This window comes from Danio rerio, chromosome 8 (genome assembly GCF_049306965.1).
Source record: "Danio rerio strain Tuebingen ecotype United States chromosome 8, GRCz12tu, whole genome shotgun sequence".
In the NCBI taxonomy this organism is placed as follows: domain Eukaryota; kingdom Metazoa; phylum Chordata; class Actinopteri; order Cypriniformes; family Danionidae; genus Danio; species Danio rerio.
This window is the reverse complement of record NC_133183.1, coordinates 15,457,051-15,481,852: the sequence shown is the minus strand read 5'-3', so window position 1 is coordinate 15,481,852 and position 24,802 is coordinate 15,457,051. Positions and strand designations below refer to the sequence as shown.

Genomic DNA, 24,802 nt, shown 5'->3' with positions numbered 1-24,802 from the left:
AATTTTATAATGAAGTGGTGTTTAGTTGCTATTGCTGGATTTTTTTTTTTTTTCTTTTCCAGAGTCGAGTGTACTGGAGTGATCAGTTGACCAACTCTATTTGTAGTGCAGACAAGCACAATGGCACCATGCTCAGAGTGCCTCAGAGACTGGGTTCTGCTTCACCAGCTGGACTGGTCATCCTTCACCCACTGTTACAGCCTGCAGGTAGTCTGAAATCTTAACACTGTTTTCTAAAATCCCATTCAGACTGTCAGGTTACCTAACGCGGAGTTCAGACTGCATGATTTTAGCCCCAATTTTGATTCGCTGACAGATTTTGAGAAATTGCAGAGAAATGCTGAAATCACGGGTAAATCAGTGCTCGTTCACAGAAGGAACAATTACACAGTTTGAACTATCAAAGATGCAATCTGAGAGAATCGCCGATAAGTCGCAGACTCCAGTGAGGTATTTGGCATGCTGAATATCTGGAGCTGTCGGCGACTCTAAATCATGCCATGTGAAATGTGTTCTGATTGAAAATAACATTGGCGATCCCCTACAGCCAATGAGAGAGCAGCATCCGCTAGTATGGGTATCTGCAGGCCAGCGGGAGGTTGGGGGAGAATTTTAAAGCGCTTCTTTTCTGTCTATTTGGACCCAAGAAATCAAGAAAAAACTAGTGTATATTTGGCAGCAGCATTGTCTGTTTGACATGTCATCTGATCAATACCACACCACCAGTTCGAAAAAGAAAAAAGTTTTAGACAAAAATGCTAATTTCCTTCAAAGGCGAGGTGAGTAAAATACGAACATTTTTACCCCACTAAAAGCTGCTTTCTCACTATGTCGTTAATAACGCATGTGTTTGGTTGTGAGACGTAGTTTGTGAACCGAGACAAAGTTATCGGTAATTTTTTGATATGTAAAGTCATGCAGTATGAAACCCCTTTTCACCGATCTATCCTACAGTATAAATACAGCACCAACAGAACGCTACCCCAGATAGTCATGCAGTGTAAAAACATCTGTGGCATGACTACTTTGAAAATCGTGCAGTGTGAACTCAGCATTGCCCTAACCCAGGGGTGGGCCAACTCGGTCCTGGAGGGCCGGTGTCCTGCACAGTTTAGCTCCAACCCTAATCAAACACACCTGCTTATAGATTTCTTGTGATCTTAAAGACACTGATTAGCATGTTCAGGTGTGTTTGACTAGTGTTGGAACAAAACTCTGCAGGGACACCGGCCCTCGAGGATCAAGTTTGCCCATCCCTGCCCTAACCCATGAAACTGAAGAGTAGATAAGCTAAAGCAGCAGAAGATTAAATGCACACTTGGTGACACTCCTTTTAACAAAGAACAATAAATTAACTAAGGTGTTTTCATCTTTTGACTCTATTATCAATCGATTATATCATTAATCATGCTCAATAGTGTCAACACAACATTCAACACGCAGCATTCTGCTAAATGAGTTGAACAAAGTTAGGCACTTGAGTAAAAGTGCAGATAGCTAAATAAAATATTTCTACAGTAGAAAAATAAGCTTCTCTTTTTCAATATTACTTGAGTCAAACTAACAAAGTACTTTAGTTTTTTTAATTTACTTTAGTAAATGCACTTAGTGATGTTACAGGATGTTTATTTAGCAAAAATGGTGAATTTCCAGACTTACTGTAATAATCACACTAATAATTAGCGATAATTCAAGTGAATACATGTGAAACCACATTCACACGCTGAACCCCACCCAGATCAGTTTGCATAATCAGTGAATCTTTCTCTTTAGATCTTTTGATTCAGTGAGTCATTTACTGGAGACTCACTATGAAGGGATCATTTGAAGCTTAAGTTCACTCCAAAAATAGTAGAATGGGAAAACAAAATTAATCTCAATTCATGCAGCATCAGAATTTAGCATTAAAACATGAAGAAATATCCAATATTTTACAGCAAGCAGGATTAGTTAAAAGTGCAGTGGGTGATCTGCCAAAATGCTGATTGGATAGCATATTAGCTTTGGACGGCAGGGAGGGACTGTGTTTAAAATCCACGTCTCTTGAAATCACGAGCGTGCCCACCGAGACACGACAGCAGACAACCCAATTGATTCGCCAGTTAAAAGTGGATGGCTGGGCGGCGTGCAGGAATTTCACCTATTACTATGCCACACTTACACACTTTTTTAGACTGAATATTTAGAGTAGCGGTAAACAATATCGGGAGCGCGTCACAGGCTGTCATTGCACAGGCGGCAGGCATGCACACACTAATGGCGGATATGCGTGAACAGAGACTCTCAAAAGCCCAAATCTGCATTTGTTGACTGACAGTTTGAGTTACTTATTGGGATTATGAGAGATGTCGGTCCGACTCTATTTAATTGGATGAACATTTTTTTAGTTTTATGCCTTACCCAGAATATAAAAATACATATAAATACATTTAGATCATTTACCTTAATCATTGCTATTGGAATGTGAAGAGACTTTCAACCAGCACAATTAAAAATGTTTCTGAAGACAATCACCTACTGCACCTTTAATTACATTAGTTAACATATAACGAGAGCTGGGGGAGCAGAGCGAGGCCAGGGGAACAAACGTTATTAATGAGCAACACTTTTTTTTTGTCTCAAGAGTGCCAGGGAGGAGTAAATAAAAATAATGAATGCCAAATGAATTAGGGATTGGGATGCACATACATCTAATACTTTGTTTAGCTTAGATGTTGTTGTTATTTTATTTTTACATTTTAATAAAATGGAATTTGAGAAAAAAAGTTAATGTTTTATGTAAAAATTAGGGATGTAACGGTATTGTAAATACCGTCATACCGCAATATTAAATTTTTTCGATATTACCGAAGTCGCATGACTCGGTAAAACTATAGGTCTTCTGAGAAAATTTGCTCAGGCGAATGAAGCGAACGGGAGGTAGCTGGAACTTCATTTCCCATCAGCCCCGGCGTGGCCATAATCCTTTGCGGTCTGTTGTCGCTACAGATCCAGTAATGCGGAAATGGAGTGTGCTGCTAGTAGCGGAGATGAAAAAAAAGATGGAAATGATCGAACCTAAAGCGGGTGTTGTCGCCGCGCGCGTGCTGAATAGCGGTGCTGTCGCGCGCGTTCTGATCAGCTGTTGTGGCGCGCGTATTGTAAAGCGCCGAGTATGGCAAGCCGAAGGTATCGTAAATACACTATTAATCAATCGCGTTTACTATTAAAACGCCGCATTAAACGGCGCTAATACCATTTCAAACGCCGCTAAAAACGCCGTTCTGATTGCAAACGCCGCAAATAACGCGCGTAAACCTGTAAAAAACGCCGTTTTTAACGCCGTTTTAGTGTTAGTGAAAAGCGCGGTTTATGACGCGATCCGCTTGCCACAAAACGCCGTTTAAAACGCCGTTTTAACCCCACTGAAACGCGCGTTATAAACGGCGCTTTCCTGAAGTATAATGAGCCACGCCCGCTGATTTCCACAGCCAGTAAGCTTGAGCTGCTCTCACCCAATCAACAATGAACAGAACCAGACAAGACTAATTCACCACTGATCGTAGCGGAAGAAGGGACTCTGAACTGATAGCAAATGCTTATTTACAAAGTACCTTTTACAATAGATCGATTCCACGTCTTTGTGCTTGTAAATGTTCATTTTAGATAGATGGCATCAGAAGAAATGTATTTTTGTAAGTGCCTTGGCAAAAGTGAGCGGGCATGTTATTGTAACCCTTATTTCTGGCTGTTTACAGACCATTCTCTCCAACGTGGGCATCGTAAATAAACGCTGGTTACCAGGGTGATAATTCGTTTCTTTTCTTTAATCTGGAGCATCGACATAACATTCACAAACAACATTACAACAGCATTGCATCTGCCGAATTCCTCCACTTCCTTTTTTCCCTCTCTCTCCTGCTTTCCGGTGCGCCTCCCTCAAAGGAGCCAGAGCACATCAATAACTTTCTCAACTAACACATATTAAACCTTGTATCAGACATATTGAACGTAAATAGAAAATCTTTTAAGTATATTCAATAACATTTTTACAGTTAAGTATTAATTAGCAAAATATAAATTAAAATAATGAATAAAATATAAAGTTACATTGACATAGCAGGTCTGCAAACGCAAACTAACCGACTCAATAGGGCTGCATGGGCAACATCAGTTGAGGGCTAATGCAGATTTTAGCTCCAGCCCATCAAGCACCTGCCAGCTTTAGTGGTCTTGAATACGTTGGTTAGCTTGTTTGGGTGCGTTTGATGTGCGTTATAGCAAAACTCCACAATGCCATCCCTGACAGGCCCTGCCAGGTGCATTTTAAAAGGGCAGACCTTATGACTGATTTTGGACCCTCTTGTTCCTTTCATTTAGGCTATTTATTCACTAATTTGTTATTACTTTGCATTGCTGCCCAAGTTACTGACTTAAGGCAATATACTTTTATAGTAATAATAATGCGCACAGTTTCATTATTACATCAATGAATTAGTGCAACGATACCGTTTATATAAATGCGACTGATCTTTCAGTGCCAAACAAGGGCTTTACATTATTTTATTCTCCTTATTTATTTCCGTTTAGTTTCAAATAATAAATGTTTAAAGTTTTAGATAGACATCAAACTACGCCCACACATGCAAGCTAACCCGATTAGACTATTCTATACCGATAAAGTGAAATCAGCATAACACAAAAAAAAATACTTTTAAAAATCAAGATTTAATAATAAATGCCATTATTTAAATTGTTTTTAAATTGTTAAAATGTTTATGTAAATGCTGCGTTCAGGCTGCGTTACTTTAAAGTGTGCATTACCGAGCCTCATTCAAGCACTGCAGCAGAGAGCGTTGTCATGGAAATGGAGAACGACACGATACGACACGACCCCTGACCGTCAACAGCACTTCTCTCATGCGGCAGTTTTCACTAATTTCAGGTACGTTTAGTCGCTAAAATCATGCAAATGTTACATACAACTGTTTCTGACACCTTTCTTACTGACAATTGACATATTTCTGTTGAATATGTATTTTATAGAGACGGTTGTGTCTTTGGAAAAAGTCCGTTAGCATCTTAGCAGAGGAAACGTTAGCATTAGGCTACTAGCTCTTGTTTATACAAGTTTTGGCTTTTAATTACATCTTTATGTGTACATGAGAGGTTTGTCAATGTTTTATTGGAGGTAGTGTACTTTATTTAGCCTAAAATATGCACTGTACCGTCAAGGAGAGCAAATTAAAACGTTAAAGTTAGTACATATGTGTTAACTTACTTTGATATTTCACAGTAATGTAAACTAATATTGATTTCAAAAAGTGCTCTGTGGTTTCAGGAGTGACAAAATTGCCCCTACAACAAAATAGAAGAGCCAAGATGAAGGGAGCTGATCACATAGATGGAGGAAACACAGGTAAGACTATAATTAACTGTTAAATAGATTCATGTGCATTTTTCATAATAAATCCCTATATTATCATGCATCTGATAACGTGACATGTCTTGATTGCAGTTATTTTAAGGTTTTGACATGCAAACATAAGTAAGTGATTTTAAACAAATTTTTACTTTGCTTTTCTCAAAGCTGAATTTACAGCACCAGTGCTCCAGTCCAAAATGTAATATTGTATTTATAATTTGCTGCTGATCAAGCAATATTTCTTATTTTTATTATGTTTTGTTATTTCAGAATTCATTAATGGATAGAAAGTTTAAATTGAACAGTATTTGAATCCAAAATCTTAACTTTTTTTCTGATCAGTTTTATGCATCCTTGTTTAATATAAGTATGCATTTCTTCAAAAATCTCACTGACTGCAGTGGTATACATGACCGTTTAAGGTCTAGGGTCTATTTAACAATAAACAATAAATCCTGGGGAAAAAAAAGAAAATAGCTTACACAAAAGTGTTTGCCATCACATCTGTTTTTAACATTCATAATAATCAGAAATGTTTCTTAAACAGCAAATCAGCACCATTTGATAATCAACATATTAGTTCAGTCTTGAATGCTAAATGAATATCTTAGAATGATTTCTGAAGGATAAAGTGACATAAGATTTAAATAATGTTGCTGAAAATTCAGCTTTACATTACAGCCATAAATTACATCTTAGGATTCACATTTAAAATATATATATTTTTAGGTCCCTTACACTTAAACTCATTCTTAAGCCCAAAAATAAATATAATTTTTTTGGTACATGCATGATGCACAACTCATATTCATTTATGTCATGTCTTTTCTCCCTTTTTCTTTTGTTTTCAACAGCATCTTAAAAGGGGCCCGATGGTTCTAGAGCCAATCAGCTGCTGAACATATTTATATGTAAGTAAAGTTTTGACTGACTGCCAGACAGTAATGAGCAAATGACAGTGTGTGTCAGAGTGGCAGTTCTTTAAAACAAAGATCTGGAAATTGATTTAGATTTCAAATCAAAATGTATTTATTTTGAAATATTCATAATGCTTTGAGATATGTTCCCTTTATGCACTAGATGTTCATGTTAAAAATTCCATGCATTAACTCTCCTCAACCAGATCACTTCTGAATTTAACTGGGGTTAAATTGCACTGCAAACACAAAAGCTCTAAAATACCAATACAATACAAATAGTGCAGAGCACAACGGAATAAGTTACAAACCTGGCTGCAATCCTGTGCCACTGTTTCGATTTTGACATGTTGATTTGTCAATATTTTTTTACTGACTCTTTACAGTTGTTCTGCAAATATCCATCAATAAGTAAATATCCATCAGAAGAAGTAAATGATATTACAGTAGACTGACACTTTGACGTTTTTCATTTCTTATTTTAAATGTTTGCAAACAGATCATTGCCATTCATATCTGTAAGATGATTTAGACATTCTTAGCTGCGAATAAATGTATACTATAAGCATTTATGTAGCACTATAAAGTAATGTGGACCCAAATTGCTTTACAATCTTATCAGAGGTTTCACTTTACATGTTATTTTAAAAACTCATGTAAGCTTAATTTGCACATTAACAGCATGCACCATTAAATATTTGCTAAGGACTGTGGTGTTTTGAGCAGATCTGTTAGTAATATATATTAATGTTATTGACATTGACATTGAAAATTATTATATTAAACTGTAAACATATTTTAGTGTTACTTAACTGTAAATAATTTAATCAATCAAATCAATTCAGTCTTGATGTCCAATAAAAGACAATAAAAAATACAAACATTAATGTTCATAGTGACCTAGTTACTGATGATGGACAAAAATGATGACTGACGATTCTGTTATTTCAGGATAAGAAAGAAGCCTGCTACAAGAGAGACAGTGGAAGGGAGCCTCCAAGACATTTTTATTAGGATCTGCTAATCATGAGGGGGCAGACAAAAGAAATTGCATTTTCCTTCAGCTTAATATCAGGGGTTGCCACAGCGGAAGAATCTGGATATTACTTTGGCATATGTTTTACACAGCAAATGGCCTCCCAGCTGCAACCCAGCACTGTGAAACACCCATACACTCTTGCATTCACAGACACTTCTACACAATGTTCAAATTCACCTAAAGTATAGCGCATGTGTTTGGACTGAGGTGGAGACCCACACCAAAACAGGGAGAACATGCAAACTCCACACAGTAATGCCAACTGACCCAGCCTGGACTTGAACCACCAACCTTTTTGCTGTGAGGTGACAGGCTGAGCCACTGTGCTGCCCCAGTGTAGTTGTTAATAACTTCCAGATATTTTACAGTTTGATTTTGTAATAATAATGTATGTTTACATTTATTGTAATATGTTAATATTTATTCACAATGTAATTACTTTGTTATATTAACGTTAAATGTTATATTAATGTTATAATATATTATAATAAATAATTATAATAATGTTAAATTATAAATAATACAATAATTTTTATAATGTTATAATGTTTTTTTATTTTTATATATAATGATAAGTCTCAAAGTTTGTCTTTTTATTATATGACAAACTTATTGTTGTATGGGTAACATATACAATAAGGTTGTATGTATTAGTTAATGTAAATGTATTTACTAACGTAACCAATACATTTATTACAATATTTATTCATCTTTGCTAATGTTGGTAAATGGTAAAAAAAAGTTGTTCATTGTTTTTCCATGTTAATTCACAATTTATAAACTAAAGTTAACAAGCATGACTTTGGATTTTATTACCGCATTAGTAAATGCTGTACATTAATTATGCTGTACAAGTATTGGTGATAGTTCATATTTAACCCTTTAACATTAACTAATGAAACTACTGTAAAGCGTAATTTTATGTAGTTTATATGCATTTTATATTTATTTTGTTATATTTGTTAACGTATGTGTTTTTGAAACAATTCACTATGATCTAAGTGTTTAACGTATACTCGTTATGTAGTATTATGAATAAATTTTATAATGATTTAAGTATTTTGTACTTGATTTATTTTTGGACAAATTAATATTAAATGCAATTGTACAGGCTAAAATAATATTTAAAAATGACCTGTGGACCGACCGTGGGCCGCCAGCTAACACTTTTTTTAAAACCAGCTATCCGATGGCGGACCACCGTCGGAAAAGCGGCGGCAGCCGCTGGTGGGCCGCTGGAATAACGATGAGCGAATTGCCGGTGGACCGCCGACTTTGCCGCCGGCGGGCCGCCAGTGGTCCGCTGGTCTTATGTTAGCTGGGAAGTCATCACGCTTCACGTAGCCTTACCCAACCAATATAAATGAGGAAAAGTTAAAATTTACAATCTAATGTCATTTAAAAATAAAAAATAAAAAACAGTAGCTATTTGTGTTACTTAGTTACATTTAAGGCATTAGTGTAGCCAGAAAAATACCTAAAAAAGATAACTAAATTCAGTTTTTACCGTGAGAACTGGTTACATTTTGGCATGGATAACACGCAGGTAACTCACCTGAGTATATAACTTTTTTCATAATTTTAAAGGTAAAAATAAAGGTTTATGTTAGGCTATAATAGTGTGATTTCTTGATATTGTCCTGTTGGCATTTGTAAAAACGCCATCATAAACCATTGTTTTATTTATGATTTTATTTATTTATTAAGTTTATTATAATAGATTGTTTTCAGGTTACATTTTCTTTATTTAGGGCCATGAGCTATCAAAACAATATCGATATGATAACTGTATTTTAGCTGTTAAAATAGGCCTAAAATATATTTTCGTATGTTTCATTTAAACGCAAAAGGCATTTTTAAGTGCCCTAACTTGACTGTTGCTGCATAATGGGATGTTTCTTTTAGTTTCTTTTTAGCTATGTCAAAATGAAAGCAAGCATTTAAAAGGGTTCTGCGTTATGTCAATTTAAGTTTAATTTTAATAATGTTAATAATAATAAATATAATAAATTAATATATTAATTAGTGTAGACTACTGTGATAATGTGCTGTGTCCCACTAAACATTTTTATTAGGCTACTCCTATGAAAAAAACTCATGTACAAATGACTGGCAGTTGCGTCTCTGCTAATATTAATTTAACGGCAAATTTCTTCTGCATTTTTTCCTTTTAGAGCTCAAGAGAGTTGTATTCAAAGAATTAGTTTACCAAATCATGTAACGAGCTAGTCTTCATGTTAACTAGTACAGTTTTCTCCCGTGTGAGTTGAGTGCGCCTCTGCCGCGGGTACCAGATCTCTCCAAATTCTTTCTGAAGAAGCAATGGTCTTAATTTATAGTATAGTCTAGGTTATTTAGTAAGAAATGTGTCTGTGACATGGGTCTGTATATGTGCAGTGGGGCCTGCAGTACGCACTGTACCTAACATGAGGGAGCAAATTAATGCTTGTTTTAATTAATTAATTAATTTTTTCATTTATTTATTACATATTTTAAACTGATAACTGATTAACAGTGTGTGATATATTCAAAGCAAGAATGAATGACAACAAATAAAGGTGTGCGTTTTTGTTTTAAAGCGTTTTTCCGCAAATTACCATTCAGATTACTATTGCTTAAAACAAGGTTCAAAATAAGTAAATGCAGATAAACTTAATTTAGACATTTGAGTCTAAATAAGACAAATATGATCCCCTGCAAGGAGTGGAGACCGTCTCATTAGCACATGAGCCATGGAAATTGTTTCGTTTCCTCAGACAGATTAGATCCAGCTGCTGCACATTAATCTCGCATGGAACCGCTACCATTCAAGGTGTTTTAAACTATTTTATTTTACAGACTGGCTAAATAAGCAGACATCTCCATTCTCACAAGGGGTTTGAGTTTTTTTCACCTTTCAACAGAGTTTGGTAATGTGGGCATGTTCAGTGCTGTTGCGAATAGGCCTATACGAACTTGTAAACGCCTGTCTGCTCATAAATTATTTGATTAAATTAATTAAATTGTAATTGACCGGTACAACATGGAAAACAGTTTAATATAGGCTTCTCTGAAACTGAATATTTCACTTTAATGTTATAACATTAATATAATATTATTGTTATTTAAGCTAGAATGATCAATTTTTTATTAATTTTTTTTTTTTTTTATTTATTTTGACAACCGAATTAGTGATTCAGCATTGTTGAAGCATATAGCGGATTTGAAGCATCTCAAATGTTATTCGTTCTTATATTTTATCTAGAAGATAACTGACCATAAAAATTATTGAAACAAGGAGAAAAACTACACGAAATTTGTTTTAAATTTTTTATTTTTTTTTCTAAGAAAAATATATTTTTTTGTTTGAGCCTGTCCACTCAGCTGTGCGGGTGGATGATTTTCAGTCAGTGGAAAGTGAGGATTTAATTAATGCTTCACCAAATGTATTGTCTCACAATCTTTGATATATATTTGCAATTTTAAAGATTATGTTTTGAGCGTCTGATTTTTCCTTGGTGCTGATGTGTTTTATTACATTTAGATTTCAACGAAATATTAAAGTTAAAAAGGAAACGAATTATGCCATAACGAAAAAAAATATTGTCTTTGACAGTAAGCATCTGTATCTTGACATGATTGGGAAAGGAGCGGGCGGTGCTGGATTTAGCGAACAAAAATAGTGTTATTCCATGCGTTCAAAATAATTACAAACATCAATGTCATCTAAAATCTAAAAATAATTAAATGTTGTAATAATATATTAAATAATGCCTAACATCTGCGTTTAGGCTGTTTAAACTGTTTCTGTCTTTTAAAACAGCAAGTTCTGCGAAAAAATCGTGCTCTCCCGTTTGCGAAGTGAAAGTGAGGTGCAGCTTATAGCAGGTGGTTCAGTAGATGCTAACTCATACACATAGACTGTATTAACAAAAATATCACAATTTTAGGTAATAACATCATAAAATATGTTGATATATATTCCTAATTGCAATATGCAATAGAAACTTTGAATATAATTATGATGTTTTAATAGGCCATGAATGCCTGATATGGCCATTTGTTAGAACTCTGGTCAGTAAAAAAGAGTGTCAGTATATATTGACACTCTCTTTATATCACATTTCTAACATAATAGTTTTAATACCTATTTTAATACTAGATATTTTTAATATATCAGCTTAAAGTGCTCTTTAAAAACTTAACTATAGGTTAATTATAGGGTAAAGTTATGGTAGGATTAATTAGGCAAGTCATTTTATAGTGATTTGTTACAATAAAAAAAAGCTCAAGGAGGCTATTATTGACCCTAAAATGTTTTTTTAAACATGATTTCGTTGTATTGTCGTTTATTTAAAATATTTTAGCAGTCAGTTATTTTAAAATAAAATATTTTAAATAAAAAATTACAGTCATTGTAGCAGACTAAGACAACAATCTGATTATGCAGTAAGGAGCCCCGCCTTCACTCTTGAGGGTGAGCTCACGCAGTTTGCACTAAACACCTGTGTCTTTTAAAAAAGGTTTGCTTGCTGTTTTATGCTCTTCAGGATCGTTGCATTTTTGCTGTTTTTTTGTGTTCCATTTTGATGCTCTGTGATGTAGGACAAAAAGGCAAATTTCTAAAACAAGTGGTTATTGTAGCTTTTTAAATAAAACATTTAGAATTGTTTTGTAATCTTTAATTAATGCATTGGATACAAAACTGCTATTTAAATTTAAACGTTTGACTGGAGCGTCGTTAATCTTAATTTTAAATTATTAAATAAAATTTGGCCACTGGTAATTTTGCAAATAAATAAATAAATAAATAGGCGTCACGGTGGCGCAGCACAATTCGGACAGCTAGATGGTCGCTGGTCGACAGATCAGAATTGGGTCAGTTGGCATTTCTGTGTGGAGATGCATGTTTTTTTTTCGTGTTGGCGTGGGTTTCCGGATGCCCCGTTTTCCCCCACAAGACATCCCACACAGAAAGAACGTTCATACATTCGTTCATTCATTCATTCATATTCTTGTCGGCTTAGTCCCTTTATTAACCCGTGGTCGCCACAGCGGAATGAACCGCCAACTTATCCAGCACGTTTTTACGCAGCGGATGCCCTTCCAGCCGCAACCATCCACAAACACTCATTCTCACACATTCTTACACTACGGACAATTTAGCCTACTCAATTCACATGTACGCATGTGGACTGTGGGGGACACCGGAGCACACAGAGGAAACCCACGCGATCGCAGGGAGAACATGCAAACTGCCTATGGTTTATGATGGTGTTTTTACATTTGCAAAGCGGACAACTGCACACTTATCATAACCTAACATAAATCTTTATTTTTACCTTTAAAATTATGAAAAAAAAGGTATATAGTCTAGAGTTGTGTGTTATCCATGCCAAAATTTAACCAATTCTCTCGGTAATAACTGTGAATTTAGGTAGCTATCTTTTAAATGTATTTTTCTGTCTACACTAATGCTTTTAAATTTAACTAATTAACACAAATAGCTACTATTTTTTATTTTTTTTAATGACATTAGATTGTAACATTTAACTTTTTCTCATTTATATTGGTTGGGTACGGCTACAAGAACACTTTTTTCAGTGTACGTGAAGCGTGATGATTTTGCTGATTTCACTATATTTATTTATCGGTATAGAATAGTCTAACCGTGGGTTAGCTTGCAAGCATAGTTTGACGTCTTTACCTAAAACTGTAAAAATTTATTATTTGAAATAAAACGGAAATAAATAAGGAGAATAAAATAATGTGAAGTTTCCCAGAGATGGGTTGCGGCTGGAGGGCATCCGCTGCGTAAAAACTTGCTGGATAAGTTGGCGGTTCATTCCGCTGTGGCGACCTCGGATTAATAAAGGGACTAAGCCGACAAGAAAATGAATGAATGAAAATAATGTAAAGCCCTTGTTTGGCACTGAAAGATCAGTCGCATTTATATAAACGGTATCGTTGCACTAATTCATTGATGTAATAATGAAACTGTGCGCATTATTATTACTATAAAAGTATATTGCCTTAAGTCAGTAACTTGGGCAGCAATGCAAAGTAATAACAAATTAGTGAATAAATAGCCTAAATGAAAGGAACAAGAGGGTCCAAAATCAGTCATAAGGTCTGCCCTTTTAAAATGCACCTGGCAGGGCCTGTCAGGGATGGCATTGTGGAGTTTTGCTATAACGCACATCAAACGCACCCAAACAAGCTAACCAACGTATTCAAGACCACTAAAGCTGGCAGGTGCTTGATGGGCTGGAGCTAAAATCTGCATTAGCCCTCAACTGATGTTGCCCATGCAGCCCTATTGAGTCGGTTAGTTTGCGTTTGCAGACCTGCTATGTCAATGTAACTTTATATTTTATTCATTATTTTAATTTATATTTTGCTAATTAATACTTAACTGTAAAAATGTTATTGAATATACTTAAAAGATTTTCTATTTACGTTCAATATGTCTGATACAAGGTTTAATATGTGTTAGTTGAGAAAGTTATTGATGTGCTCTGGCTCCTTTGAGGGAGGCGCACCGGAAAGCAGGAGAGAGAGGGAAAAAAGGAAGTGGAGGAATTCGGCAGATGCAATGCTGTTGTAATGTTGTTTGTGAATGTTATGTCGATGCTCCAGATTAAAGAAAAGAAACGAATTATCACCCTGGTAACCAGCGTTTATTTACGATGCCCACGTTGGAGAGAATGGTCTGTAAACAGCCAGAAATAAGGGTTACAATAACATGCCCGCTCACTTTTGCCAAGGCACTTACAAAAATACATTTCTTCTGATGCCATCTATCTAAAATGAACATTTACAAGCACAAAGACGTGGAATCGATCTATTGTAAAAGGTACTTTGTAAATAAGCATTTGCTATCAGTTCAGAGTCCCTTCTTCCGCTACGATCAGTGGTGAATTAGTCTTGTCTGGTTCTGTTCATTGTTGATTGGGTGAGAGCAGCTCAAGCTTACTGGCTGTGGAAATCAGCGGGCGTGGCTCATTATACTTCAGGAAAGCGCCGTTTATAACGCGCGTTTCAGTGGGGTTAAAACGGCGTTTTAAACGGCGTTTTGTGGCAAGCGGATCGCGTCATAAACCGCGCTTTTCACTAACACTAAAACGGCGTTAAAAACGGCGTTTTTTACAGGTTTACGCGCGTTATTTGCGGCGTTTGCAATCAGAACGGCGTTTTTAGCGGCGTTTGAAATGGTATTAGCGCCGTTTAATGCGGCGTTTTAATAGTAAACGCGATTGATTAATAGTGTATTTACGATACCTTCGGCTTGCCATAGCCGAGGGGGGGTTGAGCGCGCATACTCAAGAGAGGTGTTATCGCGCGCCTACTGAAGGGCTGGACTGGACGGAGGTTGTGTCGCGTCGCGGGGGCACTTTTGATCGTTTTGGAAGGGCATTTTCTATCCAAGACTAAAAAGGGCATGTGCACTGCACAGGTTGAGCCCTATGTGTGCACGTGCCTGCAAGTTGGGGAATACGACTAATAGCAGTCATGGGGACTGCAGAAACACAGCACACTGTTCAGATTGATGCAGACATTGACTTGTACCGCAAAGAGATCTCTATCTCACTCATGGTTTGTCCTCTCAAGTGGGGGAAAGACAATGCACAACGTTACCCCACTGCTGTCAACATGGGCCAAGTCATATCTCTCTTGTCCCAGAATCCTCAGTCCCAAATGAGAGGGGTTTTTTCTGTTGCAGGGGACATTGTAAATACTCAGAGATACCAGCTTTTACCAGATTATAGTTATATGATAATTTTCCTTTAAACCCATCTCTACCTAAGTGAGTGAGTGATTAAATGTTGAATGTGATGAGTTTTCAACAATACTAAATTGAAACTTAATTTTTTTACATGGTTTAATATTTTTTTGTTATTAAAATTGAAGTTCCTGTTTCAAAGCTTACAGATAGATGGCTAATTTGTATGTCATTGACACTTTTGGCACTTTTTTGGAGTATTTTCATAAGTTTTGTTTTTTCCTGTAAATGATTCAATAAATACCGTACCGTGACATTCATACCGAGGTATTACCGTACCGTGAAATTCTGATACCGTTACATCCCTACTAAATAACATAATTAAATTATTAGAATTGGGATAAATGGGATGCACTTAAAATTGATGACCGAGTTTAATTTAATATACTTAATATAATATAATATAATATAATATAATATAATATAATATAATATAATATAATATAATATAATATAATATTCAGTATTATTAATTCATGTGTAGTTTGCGTATTTGTTTACATTTTATATTAATTTAATTATTTATTTATTTAATACTCATTGAAAATTTAAAATCATTTACAATAAATTTAATAAAAATAAATAAATGAAATAGAAAGTATATTAATTCAAGTGGGGTTTGCTTATTTATTTGTAATGGTACACTCATTTAAAATAATTTAAATAAAAATATAATATAATATTCAATACTATTAATTCATGTGTAGTTTGTTTATTTAATTTAATTGTATATGCATTTAATGAATTATTATTTTAATATTATTTTTAAATTATTTTAAATAAATAAATAAAATGAAAATTAGTATATTTATTAATGTGGCGTTTGCTTATTTATTCATTCATGCAATTATTTTTGATGGTGAAAAATAAATATAATATAATATAATATAATATAATATAATATAATATAATATAATATAATATAATATAATATAATATAATACTATTAATTCTTGTAGTGCTTGTCTATTTTTTAAATGTAATAAAAACATTTAAAATTACATTAAATAATAATAATAATTACATTAATTCATGTAGAGTTTGCTTATTTTTTATAAATACTATTTGATTTAAATTAAATTTAATTATTTTTATTACAGTGTAATTATTGTATATTAATGCAGGAGGAGATTGCTTATGTATTTATTTTTTAATGAAATAAAATTGATTAAATTAAATATTAAGTATATTAATTCATGTGGGGAATGCTTATTTATTTTTTAAAATGTAATACAAATAACTTAAAATTAAATGAGTATAATAATTCAAGTGGAAATTGCTTATTTAATTTACGTAATGGTTCCCTTATTTAAAAAAAAAATTACTATTCTTTATTAATGTGGTGCTTGTTTTGTTCCTTTTTAAAATGGTGACCTATTTTAATTTATAAAATAAAAATGTATATAATAACACAATTTTAATATAATACTACTACTACTACTACTACTACTACTACTAATAATAATAATAATAACAATAATAAGAATAATAATTATCATATTTCACTTTAGTTCTGACACACAAAAATACAGGCTGCAATACCAAAGCCCAGACTTTAACATCCCTCTATTTACATATAAACAAAGAATTCCATCTCACCAGTTCCACCTCTCGTTTGGCCTGGTGGAAGTTTTCGTCCAATGCCAAACACTGAAGGAAGACTTGCAGGGATTCATCTACATGACCCATTTCTTGGAGAATTTTTGCTTTCTGGAAATAACCCTGCAGGAGAGAGGCAGAGCGGAGAGAGCTTAGCGTCCAGTCACGCAGATGTTTTTGGGTTAATCTGACTGAGAGTCTAGTCAATGGTCTGAAGGCTAATAACAGAGGGAGACGCTGTGAGACGCAACAGCATTAATACACACTTGAATGACCCACATCCCTCAACCTGTCTGTATCTGCTGAGCTTATTTAGAAACATCCTGTATGCCTTACTCATGTGTTAAACTACATTTCCATAACAGGGTTTTCCACAACAACAGAAGAAACGAGAGCTAATTTAACAAACAGTGCTCAGGTGAGGTGGTGCTGAAATTCCCATTTAAAATAAATAATCAGATGGATGTTTCCCAGTCATGGGTTGCAGCTGGAAAGGCATTCGCTGCGTAAAACATATGCTGGATAAGTTAGTGGTTTATTCAGCTGTGGCGAACCCAGATTAATAAAGAGACTAATAAAAAATGAAATGAATCTAAATGAATGAATTCTTTCCAAACAGAGCTATATGGTGAATTTATATTCCTATCGCAATATAAATCGCAGCAAAATAAAATATCGCAATGTCAAGTTTTTCAAATATTACTAGCCTTACTTGGCACTTAATGCCATTATTTTCCTGCATAGGGGTATAGATGTTATAAAAACATTGTAGCAGTATAAATTGCAACTGACACTTATTTTTGTCAAAACATAAACATCAAAAGCAAATGATTGTTAAAATAAAACAAATTAAATAAAAATGTTGAACATAAACATATAAATAAAGCCTCGAATGCAAAGCTGGGTCTTAAATATACTAAAAAAAGTTCCTAAACAAATGATCCCCCTTTAAACACTTTGAAGAATTTCCTGGTCTTTAGAATAAATGTATTTATTTATTTATGTTTTCTATTTTTATTTCTATTATTTGTTTTTTGTACTCTTTGAATGTTACCAAGCCCTTCATGTCAAATGATAACATATTGATTAAAGAATATAACATAATGTATTCCCTCACTGTTAACTTTGATATATCTGGAAGCTTTTGTGTATCAAGAGGAAATGACCTTTTTGTATTAAGATGCACCTCTTTTGTATATTCCTTCTTTTAGATCTTGCCAAGCCTCTCATGTTAAATGATAGCATATGGACTGAACAAATATGGTAAACTCTGTTTTCTCACTGTTAACTCAGAAAGTCTGGAAAGATGTTTATTTTATTTTTATGTTGTTAGTTTTTTTTTCAATGCCATGGTATGGAAGAGGTAATGTACTACTTTAAATATTTATTTATTTATTAAGTTTTTGGATTTACAATTTAAAGTAAAAAGTTACATCTGTGTAAAAAAAATTAAATAAACTTATACAAGAACATAATGTTTGCATTTTTAATTATGTTTCAATAAAATAAAATCAGAGGTTAAAATGGTAACAAAGCAACACACTAGTCCAAAAAAAACAAAAACTAAAAAATGTTTTGGTGTGTAGATCTAAATGATTATTAAAAAGCGAAAAAAAAAAAGAGATTAAATTTTATTCACTTTAAAAAACACACACAAAAGCATTTTGCACATGCATTTTTAGTGGATCTTTCATAAATAAATGAAATAAACCCTTTTTGGTGGTGACCTAATGAGTGCAAACCTTTTTTTTTTCTTAAAAAAAAAACAAATGAAAATTAAATTAAATTTATGTTTCCACTTAAAACACATGAGGCTCACACATTAAGATTTACCTTTTATCCTGTCACATTATGATTAAACACTGACACTCAAACTTGACTATTCCACCTGTTTTTAAAGCAACAATCCAGCTAGTGTAACATTAACAAAAGCACACTGATGTTGCGTGAATAAGCCATCTGTGGTGGCTTGTGTTGGGAAAATTCAGACATACCTCTGGGAATGGGGAAACTGTCAGGCATGACTCCCAGATTTCCAAAGCCTGACGGTGATGCTTCAGTCCTCTGTGAGCCTCAGCATGGCAGATCTGCACCCACATATTACTGGAGCCTGGGAGAAACAGAGAGATAAAAAGAAACTGAGAAACCATGTAAAAACTCCAGCTTTAACTACTTTTAATTTAAAACAAGATACCGCAGGCAGAAATGCTGCTTTTCATGCACCAGTCAATAAAGAGATTTGGAGCTTTTTGCAATTTTTTTAGGCTATTTTGGTGTTTTAAATGTAAACAAAACAAGCGAAATAAACTCTTTAAAAGTGTTTGTCAACAGATTTCAGTTACAATACATATTTAAAAGGTATTTTTTTGCAAAAATTCCTCATGAAGGTTTTTTTTTTTTTTTTTTTTTACATAGGAATTGGACTGCACAATATTGGATAAATATAAAATTGCGCTATTTAGCTTTTCTGCAATATATATATTGCGATATAAGTATAATTTCACCAGGCAGCTGAAATAGCTCCATTTGGAAAGAATTCACTAATTTAGACTGATTTGGAATTAATCAAGGTGTGAATCACACATAAAATACAATAAAGAATAAAATTGCATTGATAAATACGAACAAGCAAAGAAAAACAATTATATTGAATGTGCTTTATGAATATTTTTTCTGAGGAGTTAAACAATATTTAGGTACAGAAAATGAATCATATGTAAAAAACACACCGTATAATCTACACTGTATTCAATTCAATTCATGTTTATTTGTATAGCGCTTTTCACAATATAGTGTCAAAGCAGCTTAACATAGTTTTAGTAAAGTCCAGATTTAATTTTATTTTAGATTTAACATTGTACATAGTTAAATAAAATAAATCTTTACTAAATTTAGAAATGGGGATGCAAAGTCACAGGTGTTAAAAACACACGCAAATAATAAACTTTTATTATGGTTAAACTCCACAAACCTCGTGTTTTGCGAACTTATGGCCAATTATCATTATGCTCAAATACAATCCCAACATATAAACTCTCAACATTGCATATGTAATGTAACTATTGAGAGATGGTGAGATAGCCAGACAGACAGACAGGATGGGTGAGTGTATAAATGTATAAAAGACTCCTCAAATCCCTTCTTTAAAAACTTTTTTCTCTAATATGTCAAAAAAATAATAATAAAAGGAATTTTCAGTCTGACTTCAATCAATGCTCAGATGCTTGTGATAGAAAAGTATGAAAATAAGCACATATTTAACAAAACAATGCCTTATTTGATTAAAATGTAACTTTTTATACAGCTGCAATGCAAAATGAGTTTGAAAATCTTAATGTAATCGAAAATAAAAAAAATAGTAATAACTCTTAGCTGTTGCCTTTTTTTACCCTATCCAGCTGCACTATCTTGCCTCTACAGTCTGACAGGCGCTGTGTCATTAATTTTCATACTCGTGATCCCCGAGATTTTATGATGTGTAAGATGAGAAGATCAACGAGAGACATTTGTGAACCGACATGCCACAAGGGAACATGAACTGAGTGACACTGCAGGGCTGCCTTGTTTTTTTCCTCCAGCAGGGTAAATGAGGACACAGCAGTGAAGATGAGACTGCCGCACCATGATTATACTGTACCTCTGATTTGCTCAATGATGTTACTTATCTGGAACACACACTTTTATCAAAACATGTGCCCAGAACACAGTGTGATTACTAAATAAAAAAGTCCTTCCAATTTTAACTACACAAGATGACCTTATATATATGTTATGCAACTCAATGTTTTCTTGCCTGCCACTTGATTTTTATGAATCAACAATGCATTTAAATAATAATAATAAGAATATTTTGATGTGAGAAAAGTTATATAAACTCATATAAAAAGGACAAAGATTATCTCTTTTAAATCAGGAATCACCAGCTGATGTAATGTAATACTGTTTATAACCCGAATAGAGGAATTTGTCGACATCCAGACATTTGGAATAGAAATTCAAGGTTCTCCATAACATAACATACTGAACTTAATGTGTCATGGTTATATATGGGTATTCAGGATCTAAATAGGACAAAATAAATGAATGAAAATGAATATAAATTATATATATTACACACACACACATATATACACACACAGACACACGCACGCACACATACGTGTGTGTGTGTGTGTGTGTGTAAATATATATATATATATATATATATATATATATATATATATATATATATATATATATATATATATATATACACACACACACACATATATATATATATATATATATATATATATATATATATATATATATATATATATATATATATATATATATATATATAGTCTGCAGTCTTTTCAGTCCAGCTGCTTTTGAATTTTGGTATACAACTTGCACTTCTATTACGCCTTTTGATAAACTTAGTTGTTAGCATAAACACCCAAAAATACACTCATAAAAGGTAAAAACTGATAAAAAACGTTAAATACAAAGTAACAATTCATGCCTGTTTTGACATTGCAACCTTTTTCAGCTGTTGTTTACCAAAAGCGTTTTAGGATTTAGGTTACTATTCAACCAACAGGACATGACAGCCCTCACGCATCGGTCTCGTGAATAAACAATAGAACATTATGGCTATAACGCACTGTTCTACTTGTTATTATAAAACTCACTTTGATTCAGATTACAAAACACTCTCTGTGTCACGACCTGCCTTACACAACGCGCGGCGAGTGCGCATGCGCCATGCGAACACGTTTTGTAATGCAGCCACTCTCCTGTTACATGACCGCGGGGGGCGGGGCTAATATGTAAGTTACAGCTGGCCATCCAAATGTTGGTCAGTGGAACTCCTTAAACCTCCTATTAATAATATAAAAACTTGACCCAATTACCCTTCCGACAGTGCATATATTTTACAATAATAATAACAACAACAATAAAACAGGAGGATGCGAACTTACCATAGTCTAATAACCGACTCGTTAGTGCAATCGCCTTGTCGTACTGTTTACTCTTCAACAGGCTTTCAGCTTCCCCTAAATATTTAGTTCTTTTGACGTCTTCTGGAAACCACTTGTCTAAAAGTCCACACAATATCACATTCAGCCGGGGTTCACCTGGCCTCCTCCTAATGTCCTCGTTGCACACTTTGCATTGAGAAAAAGTGCTATGCTGTAAACATCTCCTACAATACGTGTGTCCACAGGTCACCGTCACGGGCTCGGCTATGAAACAGTGGCAACCAGGGCAGTCTAATTCACAGTCCTGTGTCCAGTTCGGCTCACTTCTCGCTGGCGACTCCTCTGATTTCTTCTTGAAGTTGCGCAGGACGCATCCGACCAAACTGCTCAGCTGCTCCGGCCTGACAGGACCGTATCTGAGAGCCATGGCGAACATATCGACAGCCTCTTTGAGACGGTTTTCCGACGCTAAAGCTTCAGCTTTGAGCAAAACAAGTTGACGGTGATCGACATGCTCGTCCACGTCCCAGTCGCCTTCAGTTTCGGATGGTATAAAAAACCGTCCTCTCTCCTCCAAAGCGTAGTCTTGGTCTAGTCTCCGCAACGACATGTTTGCGAGCGACGCCCACTGAACTGGCAAAATATAATAAATGATAAAAATGTCAAAGCATTCTTACGGTTAACAGTGTAGAAGAACGTAGTGACTCGCGCTCCTAAACATACTGGCGTTTTGTCCGCGAGTTACGTAAAAATACACTCACGTGACCGTGAGCGAGCGCGTCCATTGGCAGCCGAGGCGCATTACAAAACATGAAGCTCGGAGTTTTGTAACGAGCAATTCGGGACTATAGCGAGAAAAAGGGCTGATTTGAAAGAATGCATGCATATAAATCCAGAGAAGTCAGCGTGTCATCAGACTATCATGTGTTATTCACTTTTATGCTGGGCGTTTTGGTGGAAAAAACATTTTAACTGACCGGACATCGTGTGTGATATAACATCAGGATTTGTTTTGCGTGTTTCACTGATGTGTATTTGTTTTGAGAAAAGAGATCAATGATTTCCTGTGTTAACTAAATGTGTTTGTGTGAATTGTCTAGGGGCCTGGCATATAGGTTGAATGTCTGGGTCTGTTACTCAACAGTGTTAAGTCTGTCGGAATGTCGGTAGTCATGTAATATATAGGTCAACACACACATACGTAATTCCATATTGCACAAGAGATAAGTCTGATAACATTTTCCCATTGCAAAGCATCAGTGGCCGATAGATATGCGTAATTCAGGGTTGGGAAATCATTTTTATGCGATCACCACTTTATTAAGTTAAGCACAATGTGTGATGCTTGCAGTGTCATATGACCTTGAAGAATCAGTCTAGTATGCTGATTTGCTGTGATTTCAGGATTGAATTATTTGAAATAAAATCTTTTGTAACATTATGAATGTATTTTTTCTTTCTTTTGAAAAAATGTTATATCAGTGTTGACTAAAAGAGCTGGAGTTTTTTTAAATAATATATTATTACTTCAACAAAAATATGAAGCAGCCACTTATCAAAAAGTGTATATAGATCAGTGGTAGCATATGAGGTGCCGTATAGGATTTAAATCAAACAATTGCTTATCAACACATACATAAAACACGTGTATATACACCTATAAATTACTTGCATATACACCTATACTACTGGATGTTCAAAACAACATGGATGAAACTTTTTGTATATACATATAAACTTGACGCATGAATACACCCACATACACACGCACATACATATAAACTCGATCCTCACATAAACACCCACATTAACACACGCACATACATATAAACTTGCTGCATGCAAACACACCTATACACACTCGCATACACATATAAACTTGATCTATGCATATACAACCATAAACTCTCACATAAGAATATAAACTTGATGTGTGCATAAACACCCAAATGACACTTGTGCAAACATAAAAAATAAAATTCACAAACATATATACAGTTAGTTGTGTATATACATATATGCAAGTGATTTCATATGTGTGTATGCATGAATTTTCACAGTAAAAGGAAGTTATTTCACTTTAAAAGGAAGTCGTTTCATTTCAACGTAAAAGTCCTTTGAGTGTAATGAACAAGATTATTATTTGTCATGAATCAGGTTATTGCAAACCTTAAGAAACAGAAATAATGTGATTAATAGAGGAATTACATCTGCTGAATTATGAAAATAGATTATGCTAATTATAAATAATAAATAAATAAAAAGGTAATGCAAAGGAATGCTCCTGCAAAATTAAAGGTTTATTATGCAATTAAATGATTGGAAATGTTATTATGGTTTAATAAATATAAAGTTGCTTAAGTAATCATTTTGAATAAAATATGTTTGTCTAATATTAGTTTTTTATGTTTGTTTTATTATTGGTGTCACTATTCGTCAAGGGTTATGATACACACTTATGTCCAGTAGGGGGCAGGAATGCACTTAAGTGGGTTTTCCTGTCACCAATAAACAGGCTAATGCACCAAAATGCTGGATGCCAGCTGCTGTAAAAATATAAGTAGTAGTTATTAAACACAAAAGGAGTTTCCAGATAATATATATAGCTTTTCCATGGGGGTTAACTTGACCAACATGATGAGCAGAGACTTTTAATCAGCGTTTTTTTTTTTTTTTTTTTTTTTGTCTATGCTGAATAATTAACAATCAAAATGATACCAAAATCTTGCAATTTTGACACCCACATTGTAAAAACATATAAAAAGCATAATAATTATAAAAATGTAAAAAACAAAACAAGAAGACTATAGGCTACATTAACATTTGCAATAGAAAAGAGGAGTTTAGTTTGAGTATATATTTATATTTATAGTTCTGGTTGCTTTTCAAACGTCCTTTAAGGGTTCTATCTGTCCATTTATATTTGTGTATGTAATTACCTAATTAAATGAAAAGGTTTTAAATAAAAATATTTCTTATTTTGAATAGTCTATTTATATATATACTAATATTTTATATAACATATGTTCATAATTTAACATATTTAATCCCTCTATTAATCACATTATTTCTATTTTATAAGCTTTGCAATAACCAGATTCGTGATAAATGTTTGTG

General features: G+C 34.0%; 2 protein-coding genes and 1 long non-coding RNA gene across 9 annotated transcripts in view; 2 read left to right on the top strand and 1 right to left on the bottom strand.

Annotated features, from left to right (window-relative positions):
* LOC567909 (LON peptidase N-terminal domain and RING finger protein 1) overlaps positions 1–22,409 on the bottom strand; it is a 42,025-nt gene extending 19,616 nt beyond the window's left edge. For both annotated transcript variants that reach the window (XM_073910125.1, XM_068223106.2), the window contains exons 1-3: positions 21,686–22,409; positions 18,716–18,831; positions 16,722–16,844 (exon numbers count right to left, since the gene is read on the bottom strand). In XM_073910125.1, coding sequence (XP_073766226.1) covers positions 16,722–16,844; positions 18,716–18,831; positions 21,686–22,295 — 849 coding nt within the window. In that variant the 5' untranslated portion in view covers positions 22,296–22,409. The remainder of the gene's footprint in view (positions 1–16,721; positions 16,845–18,715; positions 18,832–21,685) is intronic.
* Positions 1–23,126, top strand: part of si:dkey-258f14.3 — a 47,821-nt gene extending 24,695 nt beyond the window's left edge. Inside the window, exons 9-11 of one of the 5 annotated variants that reach the window (XM_073910121.1) lie at positions 63–207; positions 17,087–17,139; positions 17,933–18,186. In XM_073910121.1, coding sequence (XP_073766222.1) covers positions 63–207; positions 17,087–17,139; positions 17,933–17,956 — 222 coding nt within the window. In that variant the 3' untranslated portion in view covers positions 17,957–18,186. Of the gene's footprint in view, positions 1–62; positions 208–3,737; positions 3,792–17,086; positions 17,140–17,932; positions 18,476–20,119; positions 20,808–21,930 lie in introns of those variants that run through there. The other 4 variants (XM_073910123.1, XM_021478381.3, XM_073910122.1 and 1 more) reach the window with 4 other exon arrangements.
* Positions 4,864–7,408, top strand: LOC101882298 (uncharacterized). Of its 2 annotated transcripts, XR_001800092.4 has the most exons (5): positions 4,864–4,924; positions 5,321–5,398; positions 5,498–5,527; positions 6,259–6,315; positions 7,273–7,408. It is a non-coding gene; the product is annotated as an uncharacterized lncRNA (long non-coding RNA). The 2 variants fall into 2 exon arrangements; XR_662312.5 differs by lacking the exon at positions 5,498–5,527.
* Positions 23,127–24,802: the final 1,676 nt, after the last annotated feature.